We start from the raw sequence: 12,371 nt of genomic DNA on the forward strand, positions 1-12,371 counted from the left end.
AGAGGAAGTGTGTGTGAGGAGCTGGGAGGAAGAGACACAAGGAGCTGAGAGTGAGAGGGTGTGCTGCTGGAGGACTATGGAGTACAAGCATTAATCAGACACCAGGAGGAAGGTCCTGTGGTGAGGATAAAGAAGGTGTTTGGAGGAGGCCATGGGGAAGTAGCCTAGGGAGTTGGAGCTGTCATGCAGCTGTTACAAGAGGCACTATAGACAGCTGCAATCCACAGGGCCCTGGGCTGCAGCCCGGCGTAGAGGGCGGGCCCGGGTTCCCCCCAACCTTCCAACTCCTGATTAGACACAGGAAGAGTTGATCCAGACTGTGGGGAAGATCACTGAGGTGAGAAAAATCTGCCAATAAGTGCAGGACTCACCAAGGTAGAGAAGGAACTTTGTCACACCCTCTACTTGTCGACGGACGGCAGCTATAGCCAGTACGTGAATTCTGAATGAATTGAGGCATAGCCCTGATTTTTTGAGAGTCAGTATATAGTCTAGGCCACTGGGAGAGTAGCAGACGTTGGGGAAATTTGTCTGGACTAAACCTGAAACCTGGACCACTTTTGCAGGCAAGTATGATGTGTAGTGGATTTTCTACTGTGTAGTAACACTTCCTGTACCTCCTCAGAACAATATCTTTCTATGCACTGGAACCATGAAGGAGCCAACCAAAAGTATCCAAAAGTTGGGATAGAGAGTGCATCCTTCGTTCTGTGACAGGAGATATGGTTTGGGGTGGAGAGAGATCGGTGGGCACATCAACACTCGAGACAGGTAAAAAGGTACTACTCTGTCTCAGCCAGATGAGAACAGTCAATGTGATGTTTGATCTCTCTCTTTTTATCTTTAATAGGACTTTCGATAGTAGGGGGGACAGGGAAAGGCATAGAGAAGGTCCCTGTCCCTGGAAGAAGAAGAGCATCCCCCCAAAGACTGTCACCCTATCCCTACCCTGGAGCAGTAGCATAGACATTTCTTGGTCATGTCTGTGGTTGTTGCCCCCCACCACCTGAATAGGTCATGAAGTACTGCTGGTTTTAATTCCTGTTCGGGGTTACATGGGAACCTGCGACAGACTAACCACTATCGAGTTTTGTATTCCTGGAAAGCAGGCTGCTGAGAAAGTGACATTGTAGGAAATGCACCAGAGTTCCATAACTTCCATAACAAAGGGAGGACAATCTGGTGCCTCCCTGTCAATTTATGTAGCACATACATGTTATGTTGTCTATTAGGATTCTTGTGTGTACTCCCTTGATTTGTGGAGGAAATGGGCACAGGCACTGTTGACTACCCTGAGTTCTAGGAGGCAGATGTGAAGACATCTCCTGGATTTTTTCCCCAGTCCAGAGAGTATTTGACCTTGATGAGTAATGACAGAGGTTTGTGTAATCTTTCTCTGTTTGTTCTGTAGACCGAGCTGAACCAATTTGGAGTCACCGCATGGGAAGTCTGGCATGAGATACCACAGATGTGCCTGCCGCCATATGCCCCAGAAGCTGGAGGCAGGGCCGGTGCTACCATTTAGGCGACCTAGGCAATGGCTTAGGGCGCCAGAATTTTTGGGGGGCAGCATCCGGCTCCGGGGGACCTACCGCAGTCGTGCCGGCGGACGGTCCGCTGCTGTGGCGGCTCCACCGGAGCTGAGGGGGGTGGCGAAACGGCCGTCCGCCTAGGGTGTCAGAAACCCTGGCGCCGCTCCTGGCTGGAGGTAGTGTCTAGCTGATATCTGAGGGCTGCTTTATATTTTCTCTGAGTGTAATCAAGGTGTGGAACCTGTGCTGAGGCAGGAGCACCTTCACCTGTAATGAGTTGAGGTCGGCCCCTATGAACTCCAGGCGCTCTCCAGGGGCGAAGGTTGACTTTTGGACGTTGATCTGTAGAACCAGTTCCATGAACAAGTCTATTGCCGTTTGGGTAACCTGGCAGGCCTCACTGAAGGCGCAGGCTCTGAGGAGACAATCATTTAAGCAGGGGTAGATCATCATCTCCTGGGAGCATAGGAGAGCCACCACTACAGAGAGTACCGAGGGGAACACTCTCAGAGCCAATGAGAGGCCAAAGGGGAGTACTCTGTATGGGTAATGGTCCTGGTCCAGGGAAAATCTGAGTAACTGTCTGTTGGAAGGTAGGACCAATATGTGGAAATAGCCATCCTGTAGGTCAAGGGCCGAAAACCAATCTCCATATTCTATCTTTGGAACAATTGCTGCTAGTGTGACCATCCTGAATTTTTGAGCTGACAAATTTGTTCAGAGCTCTGAAGTCTTGGGTATCAGGAAATAATGAGAGCAAAAACCTTTGCCTCACAGATGTTGGGGTACTAGTTGTATGGCTCCTAGGAGGATGAGGTGAAGGTCTATTTCTTGTCATAATACACTCTCGTGAGAAGAGTCCCTGAAGAGGGATGGGGAAGGGTGTTGGCAGGGGGAGGGGTTTGAAATGGATGGAGTACCCATTGTGGATGGATTTCCAGGACCCAAATCCATCTGATATTATACATTCCCAGTTGTTGTGGAAGGAGGCAAGGTAGTAACCAAATGGGGGCAATGGGTTGGTCAGCTGCAGTTGGTGTTGGAGGGCGTGGGAGGAACGATTTGTCGATGCCTTAACCAACATGTCAAAATTGATGTTTTGAGGAAAATGGTTGTGATACAGAAAGCTGTGGGCCTGATGGTTTATGTTTAGAAAACCTGGATTTTTTCTCTCTGAGGCTCATAGAAACAATGGGCTGGATAATGCGAAGTGCAGGATTTATGTTGAGGTTGTGAACTAAACTCTTTTTGTCCAGGAGCATAAATCCCTAATAAGCAGAGAGTGGCCCTGGAGCCTTTCAGCATATGGAGGGAAACATCAGTTTTCTCGAACAATTTGTGCCTTTGAAGGAAAGGTCTTCTACACTAGTCTGCACATCCTTAGGGAAGCCAAACAGGTGCAACCACGACACTAGCCACATAACCGCTGCAGAGGAGACAGACCACACTGCTGTGTCGGCTGCACCAAAAACACTGACTGGAGCACTGTTTAGGCCACTAGTTGCTACTCATTGACAATGGCCTGGAACTGATCATGGTGTGACTCTGGGAGCTGATCAAATGTTTGCTGTTAAAGCTTGATAGTTTGCAATTCTAAACTGCAATGTGGCAGAGGAATAGGCCTTTCCCCCGAAGAGGTCAAGGTGTTTCCAATCTCTGTCATAAGAGGTGGATCTCACTTTGTATTGGTGACTCTGGGAGTTTACAGCATTCACACCAATTGAACTCAGGGAGGACAAGAAAAAACAACTCTGTATCCCTAGCTGGAATGTAGTATTTTTTTTTTTATTGGCCCATTTACATGACTGATGCCAGGCATTTGCCAAATAGTCTTGGCTGGATCCAGAAGGGCCTTGCTGATTGGGTGGACTATTCTGGAGGAGGAGCAGGAGTGCAAGATATCCAGGAGCTTATGATGGGTATCTTACCTCCTCTAGAGGTATCTGCAGTGTGTCTGCTACCCTTTTAGCCAAATCCTGAAATAGCCTGAAATCATCAGCTAAGGATGGTGGAGGGGCCATCCCTGCCTTATCTAGGGAGGAATAGGATGTTGGTCCTCGACATGACCTCCTCCTTGAACCTGCCCTCCAGTTCTTCTATGATCTCCTCTGGACGTTCAGTGGTTCTGAATGTCATGGTCAACGGGGAGAGTCTCAAAGGCTCATGGTGAATTACACGTTGGATGCCTGGGAGATGTGAAGTCTATATGCTGCCCATGGATGCCAGTAGGGCCGCTAGGGCAGTGCGATAGTGCCTGGTGGTGTCCATGGCTGGCAGTATCATGGTGGCCAAGGAGCAGGAGGAGGATAATACTGAAGAGCTCCAGGTTGATATCGGGCACCATAAGGAGAGTGTAAGTAATGGTCAGAGACAACCTCCTCCAACTCAGTATCTGAGTCACCACTAGAGAGCAGAGCTATGTGACACGCTGTCGGTGAAGATTCCCATGTCTGGAGAAGACTCTGTATCGGAGCCCCAGGACTGATCAAGGGAGACTCACGGTATCTGATATACTAGAGTCCTCGAGTGCCAGAACTCTTGTGGTGCTGACCGAACTGGTGCCAATGGCAGCTGTTGAGTTAGTCTGGAGAGAATAGGGGATTTTGGCCATGTCGAGTGCTCTGAGGCTGGGTGGCTCACTGTTAACAGTGCCGATGGTGCTGCTCGTACTGGCAGCATCTTTAGTGTGGGTGGTCTCTGTCTGTGTCTTTATCTACCGGTACCGTTGGCTCAGTGCCTATGCCCATCAGGCATGTAGACGCATCAACAGTATCTGTTGCTTCTGACCCTCGTGAGCTATGGGTACTGTGTTTGGACTGTCTCAGTGTCAACGATATTGAGCATAACAACAATCTTTTTGGCTGGCTTGGGGCTCTCTTTTTACAAGTCTTACATGAGAGGTATGCGGCTGTTTTTTTTGACCCATAGTCACTAAATATCCAGGGCTATGGGGAAGATTTGTGCCATCTGGGTGACTCCTGGCACAAGTCCAGTGGAGGCTGAAGAGCTGCCTCTATCAGGATAAGTTTGTGTCTCAGCTCCATGTCCTTCCGAGACCTGGGCTTGACTTGTTGACAGAGAACACATTTCTGAGAAATGTGTTCTTCCCTGAAGCAGTGGATACAGTGAGAATGTTTAGCTGCTAGAGGGATGGCTTCTGTACACAAGAGGCACTTATTGAAACCAAGTGAGCCAGTCATACCCCACACTGGAGGAAAAAGGGCCCTAGACAAAGGGGAACTAAAAGTCTTTTCTTTTGGGGGAAGGAAGGAGAGAAAAAGAAAATCTATAACTAAGAGAAAAAGGGGATTAACTAGCTATTGAAATGCTGAAGGAAAGAGAGAAAATGATCCTTAAACAGACTGCTAATCACTCCATCTCTAGCCAGCGATGGTTGAGAAGAAACTGAGGGGGCTCTCCTGTGCACGCTGGTTAGCCTTTTGGTGGGGCATGAGGAGGTGACGGTGCATATGCAGGCCGAAAAGACACTGCTATCAAAGTTTTCTGATCAACAATGCAGGGACACAAGCATACCTACAGCGGAGCTCCACTTCTTCTTTGAAGAAGGCTGTTACATTCTTTGATGGCAACTGAAATACTTCACCCTGGATATAGGCCCCTATAAACACAGATTTAAACTAAGGCTGTCAAGCGATTAAAAAAATTAATCGCGATTAATCACACTGTTAAACAATAGAATACTATTTATTTAAATATTTTTGGATGTTTTCTACATTTTCAAATATATCTTTCAATTACAAACACACAACACAAAGTGTACAGCATTCATTGTATATTTATTTTTTAATACAAGTATTTGCACTATAAATAGTATTTTTCAATTATGGCAACCCCATAATAACCGCCATAATAACCACCCCCCACGGCTTGTCGCCCCAGGCACATGCTTGGTGTGCTGGTGCCTGGAGCCGCCCCTGATGTCTGTTGTCACTTTCTGGTGACACCATAAATAAGAAAAGGGCAGCATTATCTCCCGTAAATGTAAACAAATTTGTTTGTCTTAGCGGTTGGCTGAACAAGAAGTAGGACTGAGTGGACTTGTAGGCTCTAAGTTTTATACAGTTTTGTTTTTGAGTGCAGTTATGTAACAAAAAAAAAAATCTACATTTGTAAGTTGCACTTTCACGACAAAGAAATTGCACAGTACTTGTATGAAGTGAATTGAAAAATACTATTTCTTTATCATTTTTTACAGTGCAAATATTTGTAATAAAAATACAACTTTTATTTCAATTACCACATAGAATACAATATATATGAAAATGAAGAAAAACACCCAAAAATATTTAATAAATTTCAATTAGTATTCTATTGTTTAACAGTGCAATTAAAATGCAATTACTCCCAATTAATTTTTTTAGTTAATCGTGTGAGTTAACTGCGATTAATCGACAGCTCTAATTTAAACATGCCAAAACACATTATTATATGTTGTAAATGGAGAAAGAGAAAAATACAGGTGCTAAAAGAAATCATCATCAACATCGTGCAAAAATAATTCAATAATGGCTACATATATCCAAGGAAACTGAATTGCTATGTAATGATACTGATTCCTACAGATCAAAAAATATATATATATATATATATATATTATAATATATATATATTATACTATAATATTATATATATATTGAGCTGAATTGCTGCAGATGCCATCCATGAATGCAGACAGAAGCATGACTAGAAGGTCTCTACCCCCTACTCAGACAATGAAAGTAAGATAAAGATGACAGAACTTCTGAAGGTCATAAGTATTCAGTACACAACTTAACCCTCACTGAAAAACACTTAGTCCAAAAGCACATTACTGAAATTCAAAAATTCTTCTGTAATTCTAAATCAGTTTCATGCTTGGCTGACTGCAAAAGGAGGACTGAGGCTGCAGCTTCCCAGTAACTCCTGGCAGAACTTTCACAATGACTGCCTTGCTATATTTGCATCTACCATTTACATATGTTTCAACTTGTGCTGAGCACAAGCAAGACTTATTAAAACAGCATGTGTACTACAGAAGAGTCTCTACAGAGGAGCACTATGCTTACAAAAGCAGTTGAGGGCGTGAGAGTAGGTATTTCCCAACCTGTTTTTAAAGAAGTGTATAGTCAAAACTCATATCCCCATTCTTGAGCTTTGGCTTTATCAAAGAAATCAAAGCAGCTAAACTCAAGCCTTTTCTGCAGGTTTAGCTTGTTCTGCACTTCCTTCCTCAGGACTGCTCAGAACATATTCCAGATCCTCCCCACAGTCACCTCTGTCTCCTTTTAACCAGGATGGGATAACAAGCCACCTGCCCCAAATCACACAACACTTTCCCTGCAAGATCAATATCTGGAATGGGGTGTGAATGAGCTCACGGCACTAGAGCTCATGGCATATGCACTTTGGTTTCCCTATTATCCTACACAAATGCCTTTGTGGTCTAACTCTCAAGATCCTCACTCAAGAAATCGTGACAGTGCCAATGACACTCCAGTATTGAAGCGTGTGAGAGATTTAGGTACATGAGCAAATTTGGGATAGTTTTTAGTTTTAGATATTTGCCCAATCTGTACATGAATGGATTTTTAAAACTGTTTTGTACATATACCCAGAGATTTAAATACATGACTGTAAATAAATAAATACTATTTTGATTTTCATTTGACCAACTCCTGTTTCCTTCTCTACCATTTACCTGGGTAGTGCAATCAGGCTCAGATTCTTCTGAATCAGAAATATCAGAGTACTCTGAGGATCCATTCCTGAGTTCTGATTTCACACTTTCAAAGAACACTGGAAATAAAGGACAAAATTAGTTCTTAAATCTATCATTTCACATTAGCCTTCAAAAACAATAATCACGTGTATTTAGTTTGCAACATCTGGTTTCAAAAGCCCCCGCAAATGTCCAAAAAACAAACAAACAAACAATCTATAAGATCTTATGTTATGCTATTTAGTGAAACTACTTTCCTTTTAAGAGAGATCTCTCTCTCTAGATGCCTTTACCCCAAATTACTGATGTGTAGTGTCAATTTTAACTACATCTTAACAGTTTTTGTCTTGGAATTTCCTTGTTGTTTCTAATTAAAAGTTTCATACACGAAAACTAAACAAGAATCTCAAGGAGACTATTGCCATGTGCTTTTTAGTGATTTGCAGAAATGAACTCACAGTTTAGATTAGTCAAGACCAAAGAGGATTTCAGTCCTTACCAAGCTAGGTGAATGGGCAACAAATATGGCAAATTAATTTAAATGTTGATAATAGTGAAGTAATAGACATGGCGTTGGCAGAGACATACACCTTATAAAGGTTCTAACTATCAGCTCAGGAAAGGGACCTGGGTATCACTATAGACTGCTCAAAAAATTAAGACTTCTGCTTAATGTGCAACTACCATGAAAAACAGCAAACAAAGTGTTAGGATAAGGAATGTGATGGAGAACAATATGGAAATTATAATACCATTATATAAAATCTATGGTACAGCCTCATCCAGAATACTGAACATAGTACTGGTCAGCCCATTTCTAAAAGGATATTGAAGAATTAAATGCCATTCAGAGAAGGATGGCAAGAACATTTGGGGCATGGAAAAATTCATATGAAGAGACTCAGACTGTTCACCTTAGAAAGCGGATGAAAAGGGGCCATGATAAATATACACAAAATAATGAATGGTCTAGAGAAGGTAGATCAGGAGCTTCTGTTCTCCCTGTCTCATAACACGAGAACAAGGGGACATTTGATAAAATTAAAAGGTAGCAATTAAAAGGAAATACTTTATCATACAACATGTACTTGGACTATAGAACGCATTGCCACAGAAACCATTGAGGCCAAGAAGGGATCAGAGGTTTGGGTAACAAAAATATCCAGAATTATCATAGTTAATGCTAGAACAAATTTTAGAGGGGATATTAAACCTCATGCTTAAGAACTTAAGCCAATCTTTAATTATGAGACCTAACGTGGGGGACATATCCTACATCTGCCTACTTGGGGATCCTTACATCTTCCTTGGAAGCTTTTGGTGCTAGCCACTGTTGGACACAGGATACTTGACTACATAGATTTCAGGTCTGATCCAGTATGGCAGCTCCTATAAGCAGCCAGAGCACACCAGCCAGCTTTACTGTTACTTTGTTTTCCCAGAGCACTGCAAAGCAGATAGAAGGTACATTCCAATTTCCTTCTCACTCCTGTCTTTCAAATTCTCCATGCCTGTTGCAACTTTCTATATTCCCCTGCACACATTGCAACTTACTCCCCTCCCTACCTGTCTTCCACATTCCCTGGCACCGACCTGCCCCAGTTTCCACCTCCCTGTTGCACCATCTACAACTTTCATGCACATGCATACATCCACATATACTCTACTTTACCCCTTCCTCCTGCTCTATCCATTGAGTAAAACTGGTGCAATGGATAGCTTTTGAAAACAAATTGAAGATTTTTTTTTTTTTTTGTAAATTTTTTTTTTTTTTTACTTTTTATAACTGAAATTTGTCTATCAGCAAAACTGGTCATAAATCTTGCAGAGAAACCAGAACTCACCTCCGCTACTTCTATCAAATTGCCACCATCGCACCCTGTGAAAAGTGAAGCCAATTGCCCCCATGGAAGATGATGCTCTACTTACGTTTCAAGAGGCAGAAGGGAACGATTCTGAGGAACAATGAATGGGATAGTGGCCAATCCTTCCTAGGGACAGTGTGGCTTAGCCCCGATTGAGAACAATGGAAGATGGCACTTTTTTTGAAGAGGATAGTTCTTCATGGATTCTCTGCATAGATTATGTTTAGCTTCGTGCATAAAACTTCAGTTATGAAGAATAATGTCAAAAATACTATAAGCCTTAAATTCTTCAACTGAGCCTATGACCAAAATCTGGTGAGTTTTAACTATAAGGGAAGTCAAAAAGCCTATAATTTAATTAAGTCTGACACTGGTGCTAAATTTGATCGAAATTATTACCAAGATTTTACTTGAAAATTCTAAGAAAACTTTTCTTTACTCAGATAAAGTGTGTAAATTTAGAAGGACCTGTATTTTTTCCATAAGTAAAAAAAGAGTGAAATTCTTCTTAAGTGAAAGCTCAACTCAATCTTAAATGTGGAGGCACCAGTTTCTGGTCATAAATTATCTACATACTGTGACAGACCCCAGGCCAGTGGGGTTCAGAGTTTGGTAGAGGGCAAATATATAGTCACTGGCTGAGTGTTTTCTGTTCCTGAGGAACCAGAGCAGGGCTGCATCGAGAGTATCAGGAAACTGCTTAGAACCAGTTCAGGCAGACAGGCTGATTAGAACACCTTGCAGCCATATAAGGCAGGCTAATCAGCGCACTGGGTTAAAAGGAGCTCAACTCCCAGTCAGGGAGGTAGAGAGCTAGAGGAGAGGAAGTGCGCGGTTGACGGAGCTGGGGGAGGCGAAGACACAGAGAGCTGAGAGAGTGGAGCTGGTGCTGCTGGGAGGACTAGGAGTATGTGTTATAGACCACCAGGAGGAAGGTCCTAGTGGTGAGATAAAGAAGGTGTTGGAGGAGGCTATGGGGAAAGTAGCCCGGGAGTTTGGAGCTTGTCAGCAGCTTGTTATAAGAGGCACTAGTAGACAGCTGCAATCATCACAGGCCCTGGGCTGGCAACCCGGAGGCTTAGAGGCGAGGCCAAGGTTCCCCCACCACACCCATACAGTCAACTCCTAGACATTCAGCGAGACGATGATCCAGACTGTGGGAAGACACTGAGGTAGCAAATTGCCAATAAGGCGGCGGCCCCAAGGTAAGGAGGAACTTTGTCACATGGTTTTAGAAGGTGGGATCTGGTATGCAGACGCGGCAGAAGGGAGGGTGTTTAAAAAAAAAAAATTATTTTTTTTTTCACCACAATGGATAACTTAGTACGGGCACTGATACAAGCTATAGCAGCCCAGCAGGAGGCTACCCGTGTCCAGGCAGCTGCCCAACAGGAGGCAGTGCGGCTGCAGCAAGAGACTAATCGCTTGCTGATGGACCAGGCTTCTCAAGACCGAGCTACGTGGCGAGAACTGGTGAACCAGGTAAAGACCCTTACAGAGCTGAACCGCGGCCATGATGGGACGCGGCTCATACGGGCCAGCCATTGGCTGCAGAAAATGACGTGGGAGGATGATGCAAAGGCATACCTTCTGGCCTTTGAGAGGACAGCCCTACGGGAGGCCTGGCCTAGAGATCAGTAGTCTGGCATCCATGCCCCATTCCTGTGTGGGGAGGCCCAGAAGGCCTACCATGATCTGCCTGAAGAGGCTGCAGCAGACTACCCCCAGCTGAAAGCAGAGATCCTGGCCAGATCTGGGGTAATGACTGCAGTGCGGGCCCAGCGGTATCACGAGTGGAGGAACCAGGAAAATAAAACCCCGCGGTCCCAATTATATGACCTCATCCATCTCGCATGAAAGTGGTTGCGAACGGAGTTCCGGAGTCCAGAAGAGATACTAGAGGTTCTGATCATCGACCGACACATGAGGGGACTACCGTCAGACCTTCGTGCCTGGGTAAACCAGAACAAACCCTTCACCTATGATGAGGTTGTTGCACTGGTAAAAAAGCAAAGGACAGCGAGGACTTGACCCGACCAGCTAAGGAAGAGGCACCCTGGGTTAAACTAGCAGCACTAAGCCCTAGAGCTCGAGTGATGGGGCCACCAGGAGAGCCCAGGTGGCAAAAGAGAGGGGCTGAAGGCTCACCAGAAGCCACAAAGAGAGTCAGAGCACTGAGAGGGAAGAGGATCAAGATGTTAGACTGCCCAAACCAAGAGACCAGGAAATGCCTAAGGCTCCATACAGATGTTATGCCTGCGGGGAGTAGGGACATATAGCTGCATAGTGTCCCAATGCTGAGGAGCCTATGCAGTGTAACCTGGGGAACTGGGCAGACCCATGCTCCCTAATCCACCTTGTGGGGGTCTCACTAACCCCACATATGTACACCAGACCAGTAAAGCTAAATGGGGTAGAGACCACAGCACTGGTTGATTCGGGGAGTGCTATCACGCTTGTCTTGGGGAAGCTTGTGAAGTGTAGTCAGCTGCTGTGGGCTAAGCGTACGGGGATAACATGCATCCATGGGACAGTTGGTTATTACCCCACCATCCCAGTAAAAACTGAGATTCAGGGGAACACTGCTCAGGAAGCCACAGGTGTAGTCCCTAAATTCCCATGCCCGGTGCTCATAGAGAGGGACTTCCCACGGTCTGGAGACTTACTCCCAGTAGAAGGATTGGAGAAAGAGGGGAATCCTGAAGTTAGTGAGGCATCCACAGTAGACTGTCAACCTCCAGTATTCTCTGAAATATCCCCAGATTTATTTTCCATCCACAGATTTATTTTCCATTCCCAGACATGGTAGAAAGTCGAAAAGGGAAAGGAGGGCAGCTAAGGCCTTGGGAACCCGAATACTGGCCCAAAGCCAGAAGGTCGCTCTCGTAGGTAGGCGGACCCGAGCAGCTGAAAAGGAGGCCACCCAGGAGGGAGAAGCTCCTGAGTCGGACCTCCACCCTAATGCTTCTGAACCAGTAGAGGCAACAGAGACTGGGCCCCTAGATCTTGGGGAGATTAGCCCCGGAAGAGGAAATTTTGGACGGGACCCGGACCCTATTTCATAATGAAGAAGAATCTCTTATACCGAGTTGCATCAGTACAGGGGGGCAGAAGGTACAGATCTTAGTACCTCAAAAACACCAGAACGCTGTATTAAGTCTTGCGCATAGTCATCTTTTTGGGGGGCACTTGGGGGTAGAGAAGACCCTGGCACGAGTCCTACGACGGTTCTTCTGGCCCGGAGTACATGAAGAA

General features: G+C 44.9%; 1 protein-coding gene across 1 annotated transcript in view; it reads right to left on the reverse strand.

Annotated features, from left to right (window-relative positions):
- KDM7A (lysine demethylase 7A) overlaps positions 1–12,371 on the reverse strand; it is a 103,046-nt gene that overhangs the window by 14,714 nt on the left and 75,961 nt on the right. Inside the window, exon 15 of the mRNA XM_032783160.2 lies at positions 7,231–7,328. Within this exon, the coding sequence (XP_032639051.1) occupies positions 7,231–7,328 (98 nt within the window). The remainder of the gene's footprint in view (positions 1–7,230; positions 7,329–12,371) is intronic.

This window comes from Chelonoidis abingdonii, chromosome 1, assembly GCF_003597395.2.
Source record: "Chelonoidis abingdonii isolate Lonesome George chromosome 1, CheloAbing_2.0, whole genome shotgun sequence".
Lineage (NCBI taxonomy): Eukaryota > Metazoa > Chordata > Testudines > Testudinidae > Chelonoidis > Chelonoidis abingdonii.